The sequence below is a fragment of the Lepus europaeus genome, chromosome Y, assembly GCF_033115175.1.
Source record: "Lepus europaeus isolate LE1 chromosome Y, mLepTim1.pri, whole genome shotgun sequence".
Lineage (NCBI taxonomy): Eukaryota > Metazoa > Chordata > Mammalia > Lagomorpha > Leporidae > Lepus > Lepus europaeus.
The window spans coordinates 10,049,636-10,073,766 of record NC_084851.1 but is presented as its reverse complement, the minus strand read 5'-3'; the positions used below and the strand labels follow the sequence as shown (position 1 = coordinate 10,073,766).

Below are 24,131 nucleotides of genomic sequence, written 5' to 3'. Positions count from 1 at the left end.
CTTCAACTTGTTGATGAAGTTTTTTTTTTTTATCTTTGTTGATGAAGTTTTTTTTTTTTTTATGCAGAAAATAGATGAGTTTTGCTTTTTTGTCCACTCATCCAGCCTGCATCTTTTTTTTTTTTTTTGACAGGCAGAGTGGACAGTGAGAGAGAGACAGAGAGAAAGGTCTTCCTTTTGCCGTTGGTTCACCCTCCAATGGCCGCCGCGGTAGGCACGCTGCGGCTGGTGCACTGCGCTGTTCCGATGGCAGGAGCCAGGTGCTTATCCTGGTCTCCCATGGGGTGCAGGGCCCAAGGACTTGGGCCATCCTCCATTGCACTCCCTGGCCACAGCAGAGAGCTGGCCTGGAAGAGGGGCAACTGGGACAGGATCGGTGCCCCGACCGGGACTAGAACCCGGTGTGCCGGCGCCGCAAGGCGGAGGATTAGCCTGTTGAGCCACGGTGCCGGCCGGTCTGCATCTTTTAATTGGAATATTTAGACCATTTAAATTTAGGCTTTCATTTATACATAATGACTTGACCTGGCATTTTCCATAAAGTTTCTTATTGTTTGCTTTGGAATTACTTTTTACTTTTTCTAGGACAATTCTGAGTTCAGGTTCTTTCATAATGATGATTATTATCTTTCTCTGTTTCCATGTGTAGGATGCCTGTAAATATCATTTGTAATCCTGGAGGAGTGGTGGCAGATTCTTTCAATTTGTTTACTTTGTGACATCTATTTCATCTTCATTTATAAATTAGAGGTTTTCTGAGTACACTATGCTAGGCTGACAGTTTTCATTTTTTTTCTTTTAGGACTTAAGCTATATCTTTCTATTAAGTCATAGGTTGTAGAGTTTTTGATGATAAATTAGCCTCAGTGGAATTGGATAACATTGAAGGTAATGTGGCATTTTTCTCATACATAATTTAGAATCTTTAGGTTTTACTTATTTTTTTCTTTTTCTTTTTTCTTAATTTATTTGACAGATAGAGTAAGACTGTGAGAGAGAGACAGAGAGACAGGTCTTCCTCCTGTTGGTTCACCCCCCAAATGGCTGCCAAGGCCAGCGGTGCACTGAACCGAAGCCAGGAGCCAGGTGCTTCCACCTGGTCTCACATGTGGGTTCAGAGTCCCAAGCACTTGGGCCATGCTCCACTGCCTTCCTGGGCCACAGCAGAGAGCTGGACTGGAAGAGAAGCAACTGGGACTAGAACCCAGCACCCATATGGGATGCCATCAACACAGGCAGAGGATTAACCAAGTGACCCTAGTGCTGACCCCAAGATTTTACTTTTAAACATTTCACTATGATGTGTCATGGTTAAAATCTTTTCTGATTTTGTCTATTCAGATTTCTATGTGCTTTCCATATTTGTGTTAATTAAGAAAGATTTCTGTTATTAATTAATTAAATAGACCTTAGAAATCTATTCTCTTTCCACATCTTCAGAAACTCCTAAGGCACATACGTTAGGTCAATTGATAGTATCACCTAAATTGTGAACACTATTTTCAGTTTTTCTATTTTTTCTTCTTTTTTCTCTTGGTCTGAGATACTTCCAAATATTTGTCTTCTAGCTCAGATATTCCTTATTTTTGTTCTGTCTCAACAAGTCTACTGTTAATGATATCTATGTATCTTTATTGCATCTATTGAATTATTCGTTTCTGAAATTTCAATTTGATTTCTCTTTAATATCTTTGTTTCCCTCAGAAATATTTTCACCCTATCATGCATGGATGTCTTTAAGTCATATATTTGCTTTTCTATGATTTTGAATAATCTTATAATCATTCTTTTTATTTCTTTTCATGTATTTCATCATTTCCTTCATCTTCAGGTTCTAGCAATGAATCTTAGGGTCATATTGCTTTATGTGCTGACATATCTTGTATTTCTATGTTTATTTTTAGGCATTTGTGGGAGCACTTTTTTTCCCTCTGGTGGCATCTGTCATTGAAATATGCATCTGTGTCTGTAGAGTATCTGCTTATTCAGTGAATATACAGAGGCATGTGCTGCATGGGAGCTGGGTGATCAGTGATCAGTGCTTGAACATGGGGTGAGAATGCAAGTTGGGTTTGATAGAATTCCTCTGCCATCAGCAGGAGGTGGCATGATCCCCTCAGCTGGTATGATAGCCTCACCTTCACTCTGCTTATGTGATTGATGACCAAGATGAAACCACAGTTGTTACAAACCTCTTCCATGCCATATATATGAACCACACAAAGGATCTGTGCAGTCCTCAGTGTGAGCAAAGATCCCTCTTCAATGACACACCCCAAGCACACAGGGAGTTCTGAGTTTCTTAATCCAGACACAAAGATTGCTCAGAGATGTAGCTACACATCATGCCCTATCATGAAGTCACAGATTTTCCACAGTCATAGAACACAGGTCTCCCATTCTCACAGGGAACAAGAATTCTACTCAGTGTGTGTATCATCCATGTGAGTGTGAACATCCATGCAGAAATCCAAGGTGTTCCCAGAACCAGCTGTCTGTCAGTGCTTCACTATTGCAGTTTGTGTCTCAGTATCTATGATGGAATGAGGGGAGAGGAGTGCCTCATGGGACTAAGTTGATGCTCCAACCCATGCCAACCCCGCAGGCCAGACTTAAAATCATTGGGGACTGCATATTTATCCCTGTGATAAAATCCTTAATTACCCCACCTACCCACCCTGGCAAACCAGGTGAGACAATACACCAGGGCCTGCACCATTGTTGATATTGTGAGAGGGAAAGCTTTGTGAACTGTGCCTTTTTGAGTTTAGCCAGGATTCCTCAGAACAGCAGGGCCACATCCCACCCAGAGTGCAAGAGGAAAGGGAAAAAGGCAGAGTGTCTCTGTATCTACCCTCCTCCCTCCTGCAACAGTGATCTGCAGTCAGATGTGGGAGGTCTAGCACCACTTTTGGACTTCAGGACATATTGGCTGCCACAGACTGTGTATGCACACCCAGCAATTCTTGAAGTCACCCTCACCCAGTCAGCAAGGTCACTCACAGGAGTGCAGGAGCAACTGACACACTGGTCTCCAATGCACCAACTTCACTCACATTGCAACAAGAGGAAGGGGAACCAACCCTACAAAGGGAAGTGTAGCCTGCAGGACTCTCCTAAGTGTCCAGCACAATTGTGAAGTGAGCAGAGCTGTGGCTGGCAGGTATTGTGCATGCCAGTGACCCAGATATCTTACCAGAGAGAAAGACCCACATATCTCACTGGCATAGAATCTGGTTGGGAGGAGAAGACACAGTCCAGCAGGCTGGAACACACAGAGATAAGGGCTCTGAGAGCACCTCAATTCTCATGTAGTCAGGATGGGGTAGCAGGGTATAATAGCTCCATCTGCACTGCTTGACCCTGAGAGTCCTGAGTGCTGTTACTGAAAAAATATTGTGATCCTGTGAGAGGAGATAGGGTGTAGCTGGGTTCTATGCTATTGGTTGCATAGAGCAGCAGATGGAACAGTGCTTACATGAGGGGCTGGACATACCATATGTACACTTCATACAGCAGTGTGTACATGTGCTCACTTTGGCTGCACATATACTAAAAATTGGAACAATGAATGCTGTACACACCAGGAGCTAACACTGTGCACTCCTCAGCCTGGAGAAGTGGTCACAACAACAGAGGTGATTATTCTTCTCCATCCTGTTAACCAAAGTAAAGCTACCATGCCCAACTTGGGTGTTATCCCAGTTACTCACATCCTGAAGCACTGGGCAGAAATCCCTGGTTATACCTACTACACACCTCTTGGTATTTACAGAATGTATAACACAGAGGCATAGTTTAAAGATAAAAAGCCATCAGAGGGTAAAAAACATTTTAAAATAACTGCAAAAATCAAGAAAAAAGAAAAAGGACTACACTATGACCTCTGCAAAGTAGTACAACAACATTAAAATACAAAAACATTAAAATGTGAAGATGAAGAGATTGAAGAAATGCCAGAAATTGAATTCAAAAAAGTAAACATAGGATTACTCAAAACTAATCAAAAGTAAACCCACAAGCTAAATAAAACCATATCTGTCATGAATGAAAAATTTTCCCATTAAACTGAGATTTTAGGAAGAAATCAAAATGAAATACTAGAAATTAAGAATTCAATAGATGAAATATAAAAATTCAGTGAGAACCTAAACAACAGAGTTGGTGAGGCAGAAGAAAGAATATCTGTGTTAGAATACAAATCTCTGGAAATTTTACAGGCATAGTAAAAAAGAGGAAGAAATTAGAAAACTTAAAAACAGAGTTGAAGATGTATGGGATACTATCAACTGACCCAACAGGTTCTCCACGCCCAACCTTCAATAGGCCAGAATGAGAATCGAACCCAACCAAAAAGAAGTGCTATCTGTGGGGACTCTTCTACATACCCAGAAAAAAAAATTATGACATAGTGTGTCTGTGGCCAGCAGATATTGTACATGCATATGATCCAGGGATTTTACCAGAGGGAAAAATTCATGTTCCCCACTGACTGTATAGCTGAGAGGCTGCATCTGCAAGGGTAGGACACACAGGCAGTGGCTCCAGGAACTCCTCAGTCACTCCGTGGACAGGACAAGCTGGCAGAGCAGAGTGGACCCACTTGGAATCCTTGATCATGGGAGCACTGGGTGCTGAGGCTGTGAAAACACTGTGACTGGATGAGAGGGGGTGAGGTTTAGCCATAGTTCTGGGCAAGCTCTGGATACAAAGCCACAGCCCAAAACTCCTTGGTTGCCAGGGCAGCTAACTGTTGCAGCAATTGTGCTCACAGAGAGGACTATGCAGATCATCCGTGTGGTTCATACAGCAGCACAGATGAGTGCTGAAGACACTGGGGACTAACACCTGGGCATTGCTCAGCTTGGAGGAGAGGAGGTGAGAGGGTGATCACACCAACAAATGTGACCACCCTCCTCCCACTTCTTTTAATAAGAGGAGAACTACCAAGTCCAACTTGGTTGTTACCCTGGCTACTCACCCCTCCCTGGAGCACTGACCAGAGCTCCCTAGCCACACTCACCACACAGCTCTTGGTATTCACTGAAAGTACAGACAATCCACTAAGCCACATAGGCATAGCTCAAAGATAAAAGCCATTGGAGTAAAAAAAAAACACAAAAAACAAAATTTAACTCCACTAGAGCCTAGAAATAAATGCAGAAATTAAAAAAAAAAGAATAAGGAGACACCATGACCACTTAAATGAACACAATTTAAATATTAGAATGTGAAGATGAAGATATTGATGATATGATGGAAATGAAATTCAAAAACTTAACCATATGATTACTAAAAAGCAACCAAAAGCAAATCCATGAACTAAAGAAAATGATATGTGACATAAAAGAAAAAAAAATCCCATGAAATTGAGATTTTAAAAAGAAATCAAAATGAAACATTAGAAATTAATTCAATAGATAAATAAAAATACAGCAGAAACCCTTCACAACAGACTTGGAGAGGAAAAATAAAGAATATCTGAGCTAGAAGACAAATGTTTGGAAATCATTCAGTCAGATCTAAAAAAAAATAAATTAGAAAACTTAAAAAACAGTGATGCAGATTTATGGGATACTATCAAACAATCAAATATATAAGTATTAGGAGTTCCTGAAGGTGTGGAAAGAGAGAATGGAGTAGAAGGCCTACTTAGTGAAATAATTACAGAAAACTCCCCTAATTTGGAGAAAGGGACATTGAAGAACAGGAAGCATACAGAACTCCTGACAGACATGTCCAGAAAAATTTTCAGCTTGACACATTATTGTCAAACTCTCCACAATAAAGCATAAACAAAATATCCTAAAATGTGTACTAGAGAAATGCCAGATTATTTTCAGAGGATTTCCAATTAGACTCACACAAACTTCTAATCAGAACCCTGTAGGCTAGAAAAGAATGATGAAACATAATCCAAGTCTTAAGGGAAAAAACTGTCAACCAGGAACATTGTACCTTGCAAAGCATCCATTTATGAATGACAATGAAATAGACTTTCCATAATAAATGGAAATTAAAAGAATTTGTCACCATACATCCAGCTTTTAAAAAGATGCTAAAGGATTTGCCACACACAGAAATACAGAATGAAACCCACCATCGTGACAGAATGTGAAGACAGATAATCCCCCACTAAAAGTACAAAAGAAACCCAAAGTGATTGATAGCAACATTGATGAAAAATGGCATGGTCAAGTTGTTACTTATTAATAGTTACCTTGAGAGGCTGGTGGTGTGGTACAGCAGGTTAAAGCCCCAGCCTGCAGCACCAGCATCTCATATAGGAGCCAATTCATGCCCCAGCTGCTCTACTTCTGATTCAGATCTCTGCGATAGCCTGGAAAAGCAGTAGATGGCCCAAGTCCTTGGGCCCTTGCACCTGCATGGGAGACCTGTAAAAAACTCCTGGCTCATGGCTTCAGATAACCTCATCTCTGGCTGTTGCAGTCAACTGGGGGTGAACCAGCAGATGGAAGACCTCTGTCTGTCTTTTTCTATATATCTACCTCTCCCTGTAACTCTGTCTTCCAAATAAATAAAATGAATGTTTTAAAAAATAGTTACCTTGAATGTAAATGATCTCAACTCTTCAGTTAAAAGATACTGATTGACCCAGCTCTCTGTGGTGGCACAGGAGTGCAGTGGAGGATGGCCCAAATCCTTGGGCCCTGTACCCGCATGGGAGACTGGGAGAAGCACTTGCTCCTGCCTTTGGATCAGCCGCTGCGCTAGCTGTAGCACGCTGGCAGCAGCAGCCATTGAAGGGTGAACCAACGGTAAAGGAAGACCTTCTCTCTGTCTCTCTCTCTCTCTCTGTCCACTCTGCCTGTCCAAAAAAAAAGATACTGACTGTCTAAATAGATTAAAAACAAGACCCATCTATTTGCTGCTTAAAAGAAACACAACTCAGAAAGATACACATAGACTGAAATTGAATAGATGGAAAAAAGATATTCCATGTGAACAGAAAAAAAGGCAGGTGAAGCCATCCTAATATCAGACAAAATAGACTTTAACACAAAAACTATTAAAAGTGACAAAAAAGTATACTATGCAATGGTTAAGGCATCAATACAACAGGAAGATGTGATTATAATTAATGTATATACACCCTATTACAGGGTGCCTGGCTATTTAAAAAAATCTACTAATGGATTTAAAGGAAAATATAGACTGCAATACAATAGTAACAGGCACTTCAGCATCCCACTTTCATCAACAGGTAGATCATCTAGAACAAAAATTAACAAAGAAACAACAGAGCTAGTTGACATCATAGATCAAATGAACCTAACTGATAACTATAGAGCTTTTCACCCTAGAGTTGCAGAATATACAGTCTTCTCCGCAGTGCACAGAACTTTCTTTAGGATAGACCATATACTAGGCCATAAAACAAGTCTCAGCAAATTCAAATAAATCAAATCATACCATGCACCTTCACTGATCACAATGGATTGATCTTGAAAAAAAAACTCAAGAATGTCAAGAACATATGCAAACACATGAAAAATGATTAAAATGCTCCTACATGAACAGTGGGTTATAAAAGAAATAAGAGAAATTTTAAAAATTTCTTCAATTATTCAGGATGACAATACCTCATAACAAAATGTATGAAATACAACAGAAATAGTGTTGAGAGGGAACATTATAGTGATATGTGCCTACATCAAGAAATGGGAAAGTAACAAAATAGATGAGGTGTTAATGCATCTCAAGGACCTAGAAAAAAAGAAAAACAACAAGCCAAACCTCAAATTAGAAGGAGGAAAGAAATAATTAAAATTAAGGAAGAAATACAATTGAAACCAAAATACCATACAAAATATAAATGAAATGAAGAGCTTTTTTTTGAAAAAATAAAGCTGATACATCATTGGCACAGCTAACAAAAAATAAAAATGAAGAAGATGCAAATCAATAAAATCAGAGATGAAAAAATAAATAACAATACAAATAAAAAGATTCATCAGGAAATACTACAAAGAGCTGTTTGCTAATAGAATAGGAAACCTAGGGGAAATGGATATATTCCTGGCACATATAACCTACCTAAATTGAGCCATGAAGACATAAATCATCTAAACAGACTATTTATCAAAACAGAGATCAAATCCGTAATAAAGGCCATTCCAACAAAAAGAAGCCCAGGTCCTGAAGACTTAAAGGCAGAATTCTACCAAACATTTAAAGGAGAACCAACTCCCATTCTTATCAAGCTATTCAAAGCAATTGAAAGGGAGGTATTCCTCCCAAAATCCTTCTATGAAGCCTGCATCAACTTAATTCTTAAGCCAGAAAAAGATAAGACAGAGAAAGAGAACTATAGACTAATATCCTTGATGAAGGTAGACACAAAAATACTCAGCAAAATACTACCTGATCAAATCCAACAACACATCAGAAATATCCTTCACCCAGATCAAGTGGGATTTACTCTATGCATAGATGATTAACATCTGAAAATCCATAAACATGATTAACCACATTAACAAGCAGAGGACCAAAAACCATATGATTATCTCAGTAGATGCATAGAAAGCATGTGACAAAATCTAACACCCTTTTGTGATGAAAACTTTAAGCACATTGCGTATAAAAGGAGCATTCCTCAATATAATCTAAGCAATCTAAGACAAACCAACAGCCAACTTTTTACTGAATGGGAAATAATTGGAAGCATTCCCATTAATATTCAGAACCAAAGATGCCCATTCTCATAATTTCTACTTAATATAGTCCTGAAAGTTTTAACCAGAGCCATCAGGGAGGTAAAAGAAATCAAAGGGATACAAATCGGGAAGGAAGAATTAAAACTATCCCTATTTGCTGATGGCATGATTATATATATACACACATATATACATATATATATATGTGTGTGTATATATATATATAATCATATATATATACACACATATATATAGTCATATATATGTATATATATATATATATATATATATATATATATATATATATATAATGAACCCAAAAGACCCCATGAATAAGCAAGTTTGATAATGTAGCAGGATATAAAATCAACAGACAAAAAAAATGAAGAGCCTTTGTATACACAGACAATGCCATAGATGAGAAAGAACTTCAAAGATCAGTCCCATTCATGATAGCTAAAAAAGCAATCAAGCACCTTGGAATAAATTTAACCAAGGATCCCAATGACCTCTGTGATAAAAATTACAAAACTAAAAAATAAAATAGAAGAAGACATAAAAAGTGGAAATATCTTCCATGTTCATAGATTGGAAGCATCAACATCTTCAAGATGTCCAAACTACTGAAAGAAATTTGTAGATTCAATGTGATCCCAACAAAATTTCCAATAACATTCTTCTCAGATCTAGAAAAAATGATGATAAATTGATATAGTAATACAAGAGACCCCAAATAGCTAAATCAATTTTATACAACAAAAAATAAAGTGGAAGATATCACAACACCAGACCTCAAGACATACTACAGGGCAGGTATAATCAAAACAGCCTGGTGATGGCACAAACAGACATGTAGAGCAGAGCAGAAACCCCAGAAATAAATCCACATATCTACAACCACTTTATCCTAGACAAAGAATCAAAAAACAACTCCCGGATCCAAGACAGTCTCTTCAAAAAAGGGTGCTGGGAAACCTGGATTCCCATATGCAGAAGTATGAAACAAGTGCACTGCCTCACACCTTACACAAAAATCCACTCAAAATGGATCAGAGACCTAAATCTACAAAGTAATACCATCAAAATACTAGAGAATATTGGGTAACGCCATAAGGTGTTGGCATAGGGAAAGGCTTCTTAGAAAAGCACCCCCAGAAGCACAGGCAATCAGAGCCAAGATTAACAATTGGGTTACATCCAGCTGAGAAGTTTCTCACTGCAAATGAAACACTCAACAAAGGGAAGAGGTGACCAACAGCATGGGAGGAAATATTTGCAAACAAAACAACTGACAAAGGATTAACTTCCAGAATCTATAAAGAGCTCAAGAAACTTAACAACAAGGAGACAAACAATCCAATGAAGAAATGGGTAAAGGAACTAAAGAATTTTTTTGTTTCAAGAGAGGAAATTCAAATGGCAGATAGACACATGAAAAAATGTTCAGGATTGCTAGCCATCGGGGAAATGCAAATCAAAATCAAATGTAGTTTCACCTCACTCTTGTTAGAATGATTATCATTTAGGGGCTGGTACTGTGGCTCACTTGGCTAATCCTCCACCTGTGGTGCCAGCATCCCATATGGGCACCGGGTTCTAGTCCCACTAGCTCCTCTTCCAGTCCAGCTCTCTGCTGTACCCAGGAAGGTAGTGGAGGATGGCCCAAGTGCTTGGGCCCTGCACCCGCATGGGAGACCATGAGGGAGCACCTGGCTCCTGGGTGTAGCAGCCATTTGGTGAGAGAACCAATGGAAGGAAGACCTTTATCTCTGTCTCTCTGTCTATAACTCTACCTGTCAAATAAATAAAAATAAAAATAAAAAAGAATGACTATCATATAGAAATTAAGGAACAACAAATGCTGGCAAGAATGGGGGGAGAAGAGTTCTTTAATCCATTGTTGATGGGAATACAAACTTGTACAGCAACTTTGGAAAACAGTATGCAGATAGCTCAGAAAGCTGAATATAGACCTACCACATCAGCTAGCCAACCCACTCCTGGGAATTTATCCAAAGGAAATGAAATCATCATATGAAAGAATTATCTGTACACTTATGTCCACTTCAGCTAAATGTAAAATAGCTAAGATATGGAATCAATTCAGATTTCCATCACCTCAAGGATGGATAAAGAAATAATGACAGATATACATGTGTAGTATATACACATATACTACACAGTGTTAAAAAAACAATAAAATCTTGTCATTTGCAACAGTGGATTCAACTGGAAACCATTATATTAATGAAATAAGCCAGTCACAAAACGACAAATCCCATATGGTCTTTCTGATCTATGGTAACTAATAGAGTACTTAAAATGTAATCTATAGGAGTGAAATTGACACTTTGAGGCATGAGATGTTGAACAGCCCATGCCTTGATTATTGGGGAATACTGCTTTTCTTGTTTGTTTTTGTTCTTTACTCCTTTCTTTCTTCATACTAGTCAGTGAACACTCCACTTGGTGTATGTTGAATCTTATGAGTATAAATATTAATTGAAAATTGATTTCTGTAAAAAATAAGAATGGAAGGATCAGTGATCTGTTGTAGCAAGTAAAGTTGCAACTTTTGTGCCAGCATCTCATATGGGTGCTGGTTCAAATCTTAGCTACTCTACTTTCCAATCCAGCTGTCAACTATGGCTTTGGAGAGCAGTAAAGGGTGGCCCAAGTTCTTGGTCTCCTGCACCCATGTGGGAGACCTGGAAAAAGCCCCTTGTTCCTCGCTTCAGATCAGCGCAGCTCTCGGCTATTGTGGCCATCTGGAGAGTGAACCAGCAGATGGAAAAATGGAAAGTATCTCTCTCTCTCTCTCTCTCTCTCTCTCTCTGTCTCTCCTTCTCTCTCTGTATAACTCTAGCTTTCAAATAAACAGATACATCTTTGAAAAAGGTGGCACTCAGCATTGCTCATCAAGACTACAGTGGTTATCACCTCACATATGTAAAAATGGATATTATCAAAAAGTAAAAAAAAAAAGATAAGTTTTGAACAAGAGAAAAGGAAACACATGAATTGTAGGAACGTAAATGGATACATCCACTATGGAAAACACGATGGAGGTACCTCTAAAAATGGAATGAAGGACAAAGGTCCCACTAATGGATGTGTATAGAAAAGAAATAAAATCACTATCTTTAGGATATACCTGCACATGCATGTTCATGTAAGCATTATTCACAAGTACAAGATATAGAAATAACCACATCATGTGTCAACAGATGAAAAGAGAGAATAAAACACGTACACAAGGTGGAATCAAATTCAACATTAAAAAAGAAATTCTGATGTTTTGTCACTACATGAATCCCAAAGTATGAATGTGGACCTTATGCTGTTTAACATAACACAGAAAAAATAAATGCCACTTATTTGTGGAATCTAAGAATGTCAATCATAAGCCCAGAATATATTGCAGGTTTCCAGGGGCTAAGTGTGAAATGACTGGTGCAGCTCAGGTTGTTGTGGTCAATTGGAGAGTGAACCTGAGGATGAAGACCTCTCTCTATCTCTCTACCTTTGCTTCTCTCTCTGTATAACTCTAACTTTAAATAAATAAATAATTAAAAATAATTATGGATCCCTGTTAGGAATTTGGAAAACATTATGCTGAGTGAAATAAGCCCATCCCAAAGGGACAAATATCATTTGTTCTCCCTGATCAGTAACAACTAACCGAGCACCAAAAAGGAAACCTGTTAAAGTGAAATGAACACTATGAGAAACAGTGACTTGATTAGCCCTTGCCCTGACTGTTGATGAACAACTTAGTATGTTATCCTCTCTTAGTATTTTTTTTGTTTGTTCTACTTAATACTTTTGGTTGAATACTGTAATCAATACACAGTTATTATTAAGTGTTGAAACTTAACTGAAAAGTGATCGCTGTTAAATATAAGAATGGGAATAAGAGAGGGAAGAGATGTGCAATTTGGGACATGCTCAAGCTGACTTGCCACAAATGGTAGAATTAGAAACATACCAGGGGATTCCAATTCAACCCCATCAAGGTGGCATGTACCAATGCCATCTCGCTAGTTCAAGTGATCAATTTCTGCTCACAAATGATCATAATGACAGGACTATTGATAGGACAAAGGGATCACATAAGCAAGACTAGTAGCTGTAAATACTAATGGATAGAATAAAAAAAGGGAGAGAACTATCCAACATGGGAAGCAAGATACACAGCAGGCTCATAGAATAGCAGATGTCCTAAACAGCACTCTGGCCTCAGAATCAGCCCTTAAGGCATGTGGATCCAGCTGAAAAGCCCATGAGAGTATTTCAGGCATGGAAAGCCAAGACACTCTGGCAAAAAAATGACCTACATGAAAGATCTCTATGAGTGAGATCCCAGTGGGAAGAACAGGTCATCAAAGAAGGAGGTACCTTTCTCTGAAGGGAGGAGAGAACTTCCACTTTGACTATGACCTTGTCTAAATATGATCAGAGTTGGTGAACTCAAAAGGCTTCCATAGCCTTGGCAACTTGTGATCAGAGCCTAGGGGGATTACTGATGCCATAAACAAGAATGTCAATTTGTTAAGTCAACAACAGGAGTCACTGTGCACTTACTTCTCATGTAGGATCTCTACCCTAACGTGCTGTACATTGTGATTTAATGCTATAACTAGTACTCAAACAGTATTTTTCACTTTGTGTTTCTATGTGGGTGCAAACTGTTGAAATCTTTACTTAATATATGCTAAACTGATCTTTATATAAAGAGAATTGAAAATGAATCTTGATGTGAATGAAAGGGGAGAGGGAGTGGGAATGGGGAGGGTTGTGGGTGGGAGGGAAGTTATGGGGGGGGCATTGTAGTCCATAAGCTGTACTTTGGAAATTTATATTCATTAAATAAAAGTTAAATATATATAATTATAATTATATATATTATATATATTATATATGTATATATGTATATATAATATATTATATATAATATATTATATATATTATATATTATATATAATATATATATATTATATAATATAATATATAATATATATAATTATGGGTAAAAAAGAGGGAGTATGAAGAAAGACAGGAGTTTGGATGGGAGGGAGGGAGGGGAAGAAGAAGCATCATATTCCCAACTCCTTATATATTAAATTCATGAAGTTGTATTCCTTAAACAAAAATAAATAAATAGATAAATAGCCCTAGTCATGCACATGTGAGCTGCAGAAGCCTTTATTTGCCTTATTAAGATGGCACTTTCTTCCTGCTAGTCACCAGGCACCTTTGTGGGGGAATAGAGAGAAATCCGTGTGCTCTTCTGTCACAGGGTACGGTGGGAAAACTGTCCCTTACTGTCCTACCAGGCTTGACTCAAAGTCAAAGTTGTCCACATGGTTCTCCCTCAGGTAATATCACAGGTGACACAGATGTCACAGATAGAGTTCACCTAGCTCCAGGAAGATGGTGTCTCCTCCAGATCCAGCTGTGGGAGTCCCACATGGTATCCCCACCCACTGCTATGTATTTGTACTGTCCCTGCTCCACAGAGTCTTCCTACTTTCCATAGGATTTCCACTGCAAACTTCTCTTAAACTCTGTCCTGGAAATGCAGTTACTACACCTTCTTCCTGTTATCTTCCTGTGGTCAAAATCAGCACATCTTATCTCTATTTAGCCATCTTGGACCTCCCATTCTGCTGTATTAAGTTCAGAAGTAATCTCAAATGGATTACACCTGAAAATCTTCAATGAATGAGTTATGAATTTGTTTCAGGCACTGTGACTGGCAAATATTACTTATCTCATTGAATTTTCACTAGCACTATATGTTTCCATTATCCCAATTTCTGCTGAAGATGATAAAGATTACAAAGTATCATTATATTGCTTGGAAGCACTCAAGATGTTGTTAAGAAAACTGGAATTTGAATATAGGTATATCTGATATTGAAGACCAGATTCTTAGCCAATAATATTTTGTTCATATGGTTAATGGGCTTTCATTTTATCAGAGTACACTTTGAAGATTTCCAAAGTGATTGCCTACTTGCTACCTGCATATTAACTTGCTACATCCTTACAATACTGCAATTAAAATAAATCCAACTGTAGAGTAAATGAAATGAGTCTATATGAGTTAATTATTAAGTAGGGACTGTTAGCATGAGAAAGAACAGAGGTATTCAGACTATAGTTTAAAATTTTAAATTAAATTAATTTATGAATGAAATATTCATGTGGATGTGGTTTAGGCTTTGCATTTTATACATAATTTAAAAAGAAATTTTAGCTGCATGCTTATCTATAATATAGATAGTGCTAGAATGTTATTTTTTTAATATTTTGCTTTTGTGTAAAGTAACATAAACATTTTGATGGAAACATGAAAAATAGAAAAGTCAAAAGTAACCACTAGGGGCCAGCGCTGTTGCACAGTGGGTTAAAGCCCTGATCTGCTGTTGCTGTTGAATTCTCTAAAATGTTGCAGTGGGTTCATTTCTGAGAAGAGCAGCGTGGTGGGGGCAAGAGGCGCGGAGTCAACACACAGACCCCGGGAGTCCGGTGAGAGCAGGCTTGAGGTGAGCAGCCTGCAGACTCGTTTATTACAGTTGATACAACAGCTTATATAGCCAAGACCAGCCAATCTGGTCAAGGGATGGTCTATACCCCAACCAATCACAGCCTGTTGCCAGGCAGTTTCCAGAGCCATCCAATCACAGCCTGTCGCCAGGCAGTTTCAAATCCATCCAATCACAGCCTGTTGCCAGGCAGTTTCCAGAGCCATCCAATCACAGCCTGTCACCAGGCAGTTTCAAAGCCATTCCTGACTAACTGACGCTCGCTTGCCAGTGGCCACCTTGGCATGGCCTTCTCATTCCACTACATTTCCCCCTTTTCGTTTATTTTTGAGCAACGGGAGGCATGATTCTTGGCCATACCATTGTTGACCCCGTTTCCATGTGGTCTCCGTACGCAGCTGTGCCTGTCTTAGGTTGTCCCTCAGGGGATCTTACCCGTCATTGACTAACCAGCGCTCAAATCGAGAGACCACAGGATTGCTTGCTCAGATAGAGGTAGGAATGAGGAATAATGGTTATCAAGAGTGGCATGACCGCACACAGGCTGTGGGCCATTGGAGTGGCTGACCAGAGCTAGTGGGGGTACACAATGGTAACAGATGTGGCTATGGGCAGTTTCTCAGGGTAGGATGATAGGGCAGGTGTGTCTGCTAACAAGGCGGAGTCTCAGTCTTGTTCAGCGGGTTCTGGTTGGCTGTCAGTTGCAGGCTTGATGTTTCTGGCTGGTACGCAAATGGGCTGTTCTGCATTCTCTGGAAAGACACAAGCATATCCTCGACCCTTGGTTAATAGAAGCCTTTTTACAGGCGTTGGAATCCAGGGCCTGAATTTTACATACACTTAACATTAGCAGCAAACATGCTGATGGCATGGGATCTAGCGGCTGCCCTGAGATATTGGGGTACCCAAGGACTGCCACAAATGTGGGGATCCTCACTGGGTGTGGATGGGATGACATTGCATGAGTTATTGTGTAGAGGTCCTCTTAGTTCATCCCACGGGTATGTGGGGGGTGGCTGACTAGGCATTGCTACCTTATTTGCTATGTTGTTTTTTTCACTGTTGGAGTTCTCTCTCCCTAAGTCAGCAACCGTTGTCTGTGAGACAGGGACCTGGAGTGTCAGGCTCCTATCACTCACAGATTCACTATATTTGATAATCCACACAGGATTCTGAGAGGGGGGTATCTTTCCCATGTCTGAGCGCTTAAGAGCGGCACGGTACACCAACTCTAGCCAGAGGAAAGACACGTATAGCACTGCTACCGTAACAAAGCAAATTCCTAGCACCTCAACTGTGGATGGCATTTTGTAGGAGGTTTCCCTATGCTAGACAAACAGATAGTGGTGTATCAGATCGTAAGCATGTCCTGTGCTTAGTGGGGAACTTCCTTGATTTGTTAGGTCAAGGCCGTATGCCCACACGGTGTCTCCGGAGCGTCACCTCTCTCGAGTGAGGGAAGATGACTTGGTTCCGAATTCTGGGATGATCAGTCCCTTATGTGAATTCGCCGGGCGAACCAAAAGTAAAAGGAGGAGCCGAGAAGCGACCTATGCTTCAGGGCGGTGTGTGCTAACCTGGGGTCACTTAGACCGAGGACAAGGACAAGGAAAGGGGCGTAGGAGGGGGTTCTGTGCTCACCCTCACAGAACCGAACAGCACACCAAACACCGAGGGGCCTACTTGCTGAAATCCAGGGGGGACCTCGCCGAGTCCGACACACTGTCTCTTTCTCAGTCACGTTGGCGCGCCAGAGATGTTGCAGTTGATTTCTCTACAATGTTGCAGTGGGTTAGTTTCTGAGAAGAGCAGCGTGGTGGTGGCAAGAGGCGCGGAGGCAACACACAGACCCCGGGAGTCCGGTGAGAGCAGGCTTGAGGCGAGCAGCCTGCAGACTCATTTATTACAGTTGATACAACAGCTTATATAGCCAAGACCAGCCAATCTGGTCAAGGGGCGGTCTATACCCCAACCAATCACAGCCTGTTGCCAGGCAGTTTCCAGAGCCATCCAATCACAGCCTGTCGCCAGGCAGTTTCAAATCCATCCAATCACAGCCTGTTGCCAGGCAGTTTCCAGAGCCATCCAATCACAGCCTGTCACCAGGCAGTTTCAAAGCCATTCCTGACTAACTGACACTCGCTTGCTAGTGGCCACCTTGGCATGGCCTTCTCATTCCACTACAATCTGCAGTGCCAGCATCCATTAAGGGCACCAATTCAAGTCCTAGCTGCTCCATTTCCAATCCACCTCTCTGCTAATGTGCCTGGGAAATCAAAGGAGGATGATTTGGAGTTTTCCTATTAGAAGAGAGGATTTAAGTAAGAGAGTAAGGTGATATCATTTCCTTAGTGATAGAACATAATATAACTTAGAACTCTGGTGTCCAGGCATCTATATTTCAAGTGAAAGTCACCATTCAGCTAATTTGGTCAAAGACAGTTTTTTTTAAATTAATTAATTAATTTATTTATTTTTTGACAGGCAGAGTGGATAGTGAGAGAGAGAGACAGAGAGAAAGGTCTTCCTTTTTGCCGTTGGTTCACCCTCCAATGGCCGCTGCGGCCGGCGCATCGTGCTGATCCAAAGCCAGGATCCAGGTGCTTCTCCTGGTCTCCCATGCAGGTGCAGGGCTCAAGCACTTGGGCCATCCTCCACTGCCTTCCCGGGCCATGACAGAGAGTTGGCATGGAAGAAGGGCAACCAGGATAGAATCTGGCGCCCCAAGTGGGACTAGAACCTGGTGTGCCAGCGCCTCAAGGCAGAGGATTAGCCTGTTAAGCCATGGTGCCAGCCAGAGACAGTTTTAACAATAAGATATTCTCATGCTCAGCAGTACTTACAGAGGTTGTGGGCTCAGGAGGCCATGGGTTCTGATCTGTCTTTAGATATTAGTTTAGGCCACCATCCCTCTCATGCTGGTTTCCATCTTGTAGTGGGATGTCATAGCTGACAGGAAGATCTATTCTAGAAATGAGAATGAGCCAGCTCAGTCTCATGAAAACAAAGTCGTGTCATGCCACGGCAGAGTGAGCAGAAGGGACTGAAGAAGTGAATTATAGTTATGACAGGGAGAAAATACTGGTAATTATAATGAGAAGTAAAATATGCTCTTCTTTGTTACTTTGTAATTATTCATTTGTTAAGCTCATATGCAGGTCTGATGTGGTTATTAAATGTGACTTCATTTTTAAAAAAATTATTAAAATTTTTAATGAAAATCTTAGCTGAATTTAATGTTCTCCCCAAATAAACTTAAGAAATGTCAGTGTCTTACATAGTGTCTCAATAAAAATAAAGCAGAAATACTGTGTGCCTTTATAGTCATAAAACATCAATCTTTAAGAATAACTCAAAATACAAGAATGTATATTATAATGTATAAAAATTACTAATTTATTAATTTCATATTTGAATTGCAATTTTTGTGAATACCTCTTTATGTGTACATATTTTAGTATATAAAATGATATTCTAGCATACATTTTGATAGTCATTTATCTGAATAGAAGTTAGTTATAACATTATTTCTACCATTATGATTAAATATTGCATTATGAAACTATAGTGTATTTTCTATTCTTTGAGAGAACTCTAATGAATTTCTAATGAATTATCAAAGCAGGTTGGTCTTTCAAAAAGGTGTATTTTGGGCAAGAAAATGTAGTATCTTTTTACCCAGAATGGCAACATCCAAAATTGCCCTAAAAACATTTAAACTCCATTTCTTCACGGAGACCTATAAAGCACTTGAAAAAATATTTAAACAAATCTTAATTCATCTGCTTCATTCAATCTTTAATGTTTTCCAAGAAATTTCCTATCATTTGTGTTTATTCTCAATAGGGTTGCTGTTTTCTAAATGATGACAGGAAACATTTTCAAACTACATTTATCTAATTTGTACGTCTTCAATATCAAATTTTGCAATGAAATGTCTCTTTTCTACCTCCTACCTCTCTTGCTGGACAGTTTTTTAAACATTTTCCCTAACTGATTTTTCTTATCTTGATGTCTCATATTAGAAATTTTCTCAAAATTTATTGGTATTCCAGATCAAAACTTAAATTATTTTTCTGACATGTGAAAGAACGGAGGAGCTGCCAAAACATTCTGTTTCCAGCTTTATAATGTACTTCAGGTTTTGAATCAAACTATTTTCTGGACTGAAATTGCAACATTTGAGAAACCAATAGATTCTTACTATAATTTATACCCTCTGTTACCATACTAAGCTTATTCATTTCTTTCTTTTGTTTTCTTTTCTTTTTTTTTTTTCTTTTTGACAGGCAGAGTGGACAGTGAGAGAGAGAGACAGAAAGAAAGGTCTTCCTTTGCCGTTGGTTCACCCTCCAATGGGCGCCACAGCCGGCTCATCGCACTGATCCGAAGCCATGAACCAGGTACTTCTCCTGGTCTCCCATAGGGTGCAGGGCCCAAGGACTTGGGCCATTCTCCACTGCACTCCCAGGCCACAGCAGAGAGCTGGCCTGGAAAAGGAACAACCGGGATAGAATCTGGCACCCCAACCGGGACTAGAACCTGGTGTGCCGGCGCCGCTAGGCGGAGGATTAGCTTGTTGAGCCTCGGTGCTGGCCAGCTTATTCATTTCTGCATTGAGACTTTGGTAAAAATTCCTTTTCTTTTTTATTCAGTAATTAGATCATCCACTTTGTTTTCTAGATCAGAAAGAAAAGAGGTGCGTGCTCCTTCTTCCGCCCGGCTTCCTTCTGGTTTCCGCCCGGCTTCTTCGGTGGCCTGGATGCTCTCCAAGCGGCACCAAGCGCAGGGCGGGTACCCTGAGTACAGCCGCCGCCTCCGCACCGGCCTCCCTGGGTTTCCCCTATGTCGTCATTTATCTGGTCGAGCCGCGCATGGGTCGCAGTCCCCGGGCCTTCTTCACACGCCTGGTGCTGTTGAAAGGTTTCCAGGTCCTGGACGCCTGCAGCTCGGAGGTGACCCACGTGGTGATGGAACAGGCTTCAGCCGAGGAGGCGAAGGGCTGGCGGGAGTGCAGGGCAGCGGCTGTGCCCCTAGGCTGCCCTGGCCCGGCTCTGCCGGACATCGGTTGGTTACAGAGAGCATGGCCACAGGGCAGCCTGTCCCCGTGCAGCCCAGGCACTGCCTGGAGGTGGCTGAGCCTGAGGAAGAGCCCCCAAGGCTGGGGAGGGTGCCCATCTATGCCTGCCAGCGGCCCACGCCCCTCCCTCACCACAACACCGCTCTCTTGGAGGCCCTGGAGATGCTGGCGGAAGCAGCCAGCTTGGAAGGCAACGAGGGCCGCCTCCTGTCTTTCCACAGAGCGGCCTCAGTGCTCCAGGCCATGTGGATGTGGTTTAGGCTTTGCATTTTATACATAATTTAAAAAGAAATTTTAGCTGCATGCTTATCTATAATATAGATAGTGCTAGAATGTTATTTTTTTAATATTTTGCTTTTGTGTAAAGTAACATAAACATTTTGATGGAAACATGAAAAATAGAAAAGTCAAAAGTAACCACTAGGGGCCAGCGCTGTTGCACAGTGGGTTAAAGCCCTGATCTGCTGTTGCTGTTGAATTCTCTAAAATGTTGCAGTGGGTTCATTTCTGAGAAGAGCAGCGTGGTGGGGGCAAGAGGCGCGGAGTCAACACACAGACCCCGGGAGTCCGGTGAGAGCAGGCTTGAGGTGAGCAGCCTGCAGACTCGTTTATTACAGTTGATACAACAGCTTATATAGCCAAGACCAGCCAATCTGGTCAAGGGATGGTCTATACCCCAACCAATCACAGCCTGTTGCCAGGCAGTTTCCAGAGCCATCCAATCACAGCCTGTCGCCAGGCAGTTTCAAATCCATCCAATCACAGCCTGTTGCCAGGCAGTTTCCAGAGCCATCCAATCACAGCCTGTCACCAGGCAGTTTCAAAGCCATTCCTGACTAACTGACGCTCGCTTGCCAGTGGCCACCTTGGCATGGCCTTATTCCACTACACCGTGTGACTACACATTCTCTAATTCTAAGGCACCTCCAAACACTGAGGCAGGAGGAAAGTGGGGTGCAGAAAGATTCTCAAAGGTTAGAAGTTGTGGAAAGTTATTTGAAATCTTTTACCATGTTGCTGGTCTTTAATTAGGTTCATGAGCTGGGAAACTATGCCCCCACCCCCTGCATGATCTCATGCCATCACCTGATCTTACCTGTATATGCTCACTGTGTATCCACTTCCATTTTGGAAGCAGATAAAGGTGTGGAGCAACCTGAGCTTTCCCTTTGTCCTGCACCTCTGTGTGGGTGGCCTTCTGCTGGTCTTTAATGGATTGAACCAATATTAATAAATGGTACATCCTGTTACAGCACCAAGCCAGCTGCAGGGGCTGCCCCACTTCCGAGAATATTCCTCCAGGGTGGTCCAGGAGCTGCTGGACCACAGGGTGTGTGAGGAGGTGGAGCGGGTGCAGAGCTCAGAGAGGTTCCGGACCATGAAGCTCTTCACCCAGATCTTTGGGGTAGGGGTGAGGACTGCTGACCGCGGTACCAAGAGGGCTAAAAAAAAAAAAAAAAAAAAAAAGAAAATAGATTTAAAATCAGAAAGTACTATAAAAGCCAAACAAAAATTTTCCTTTCCATATATAAAATACGTATATATGCTAGCAGGTTTTTGCTTTTATTTTCCTCCATAATATATTATCAATACTGCAATCATAATAGTTGTGCTCAATAAAATGATAAATAAAACCCATTCCCTTTATTACATAGGATACTGTACAAGACAGATCTTCTCTCAGAAATGCAGTCTGTACAATTGCAGAGCACAAAAACTAGTCAGAAATATTAACAATTATTTATAAATCAGAGTATCATCAAAATACAAAAAAGAGACAAACATTTTTGGAAAAAGTGGCTGAATACAAATAAGTGATATTTAAAATACTGTTTTGAAGAGTTTTAAAATTTATTCTATATTCCTAAATGTAGCCGTTGAATTCTCTACAATGTAGCAGTGGGTTCGTTTCTGAGAAGAGCAGCGTGGTGGGGGCAAGAGGCGCGGAGTCAACACACAGACCCCGGGAGTCCGGTGAGAGCAGGCTTGAGGCGAGCAGCCTGCAGACTCGTTTATTACAGTTGATACAACACTTATATAGCCAAGACCAGCCAATCTGGTCAAGGGGCGGTCTATACCCCAACCAATCACAGCCTGTTGCCAGGCAGTTTCCACAGCCATCCAATCACAGCCTGTCGCCAGGCAGTTTCAAAGCCATTCCTGACTAACTGACGCTCACTTGCCAGTGGCCACCTTGGCATGGCCTTCTCATTCCACTACACCTAAATATCTATGTTTATTATGTTTTACATGATCTATAACATAAAACTGTAGTTTTTCTTTGGTTGTTCCTATAAAAATAATCAAAATTGAAATAACACAAACATGCACTGATTTCTGTTTCTAAAATCACAATTGGCAACATGTATGGCCGGTTTCTAAAGTCATGAAAGCATAGTTTTGCTGCAGCTGTTAAATTCCCAAAGAAACTGTCTAGAACAGAGGGACGTGTACCTCAGGGATAAAGAGAGGCACAGAGAATTTAGGGAAACTTACTAGGGACAAGGTCTTCAGCTTACTGAAGTTCCAGATCTGAATCTTTGCTTCTTGAAATGTTGCCAGCTGTCACCAGGACCCACCCATTTTGAAAGCAGGGAAGGCCATTGCTCAGAAGTGAAGACCCAACATAGGCACTGATTATTGGTGGCCGCTGGTCTTCCGTGCACATGCGCAGTGACTGCCCTCTGCAGGTGCGCGTGCACTTCCGTTTAACCTCTTTGCTTGGCTACAGTCACTGTGAGTTAAGACTGTGGGAACAGGAAGCCTGTGTGCTGGGACGTTGAGGCCAGGGCTTGCTCCTCTGCTGGGCTTGCCTCAAGTTTCCTATGCTGGGAAAAGCTACTAGAAGGATCAGCCATGAAGGAGGTCTTACCTCCCCATTGAAGGGGGTGAGTGTCTCTTGAGCTCCTCCGCTGAGTGAGAGATGGGGAATGGAATAAAATCACAGCCCAGGTACCTCTTCCCGACAAGGACAAGGCTGCCAGCGAGAGTGAGGAAGTCTGAGGGCAGCAGCTCCACTGCTCAGGAACAGTGGCCGAGGCCGCCCTCCTGTGACCAGGAACACTGGGCGCCCAGCTCCCGCAGGCCCTCCTCCCCTGAGAGGGAGAAGCACCCAGGCCGCCTTTCAGAGCAGCAGAAGCAAAGCCTAAACCTCAGTCGGTGTCCAAGTTAATCATAATCCCCTCTATGGAACACGTTATTGACAGATGTAAGTGATTGAACAAAATTGATTGTTGAGCCGGCGCCGTGACTTAACAGGCTAATTCTCCACCTAGCGGCACCGGCATACCGGGTTCTAGTCCCTGTTGGGGCACCGGATTCTTTCCCGGTTGCCCCTCTTCCAGGCCAGCTCTCTGCTATGGCCAGGGAAGGCAGTGGAGGATGACCCAAGTCCTTGGGCCCTGAACCCGCATGAGAGATCAGGAGAAGCACCTGGCTCCTGGCTTCGGATCAGCGTGGTGCGCCAGCCACAGCAGCCATTGGAGGGAAATAAAATATTTTAAAAAAATTGATTGTTTCCCGTAGTTTATTTTTAATATCTGCGTTTCATTTTATATACTGTATACATTGTGGGGAATTTATGTGGAGAGAAATAACTTAAGGTTCTCACTTCACTGTCCAGAACTTAGGGTCCAGGACTTGTTTTTGAGTAAGGATTCAGTGAAGAACAGACAAAAATTAAAATGTTTAAATAAAACAAAACATTAAAAACATGAAAATAGAATTTAAAACGGGTAGGGTAAAGTCAAAAATTAAAATGGGTAAAATACTCTCTTTACATAGAATGTGTTTGTAATGCAATTTGTAAAGTGATTTTTTCCT

General features: G+C 41.1%; 1 protein-coding gene across 1 annotated transcript; it reads left to right on the top strand.

The window, feature by feature from the left end:
- Positions 1-3,680: 3,680 nt before the first annotated feature.
- On the top strand, positions 3,681-23,054 carry LOC133754082 (DNA-directed DNA/RNA polymerase mu-like). Its single transcript, XM_062184674.1, is given in 6 exon segments — positions 3,681-3,765; positions 19,913-20,299; positions 20,302-20,554; positions 20,764-20,768; positions 21,551-21,739; positions 23,041-23,054. Coding segments are annotated over 6 exon segments (933 nt in total).
- Positions 23,055-24,131: the final 1,077 nt, after the last annotated feature.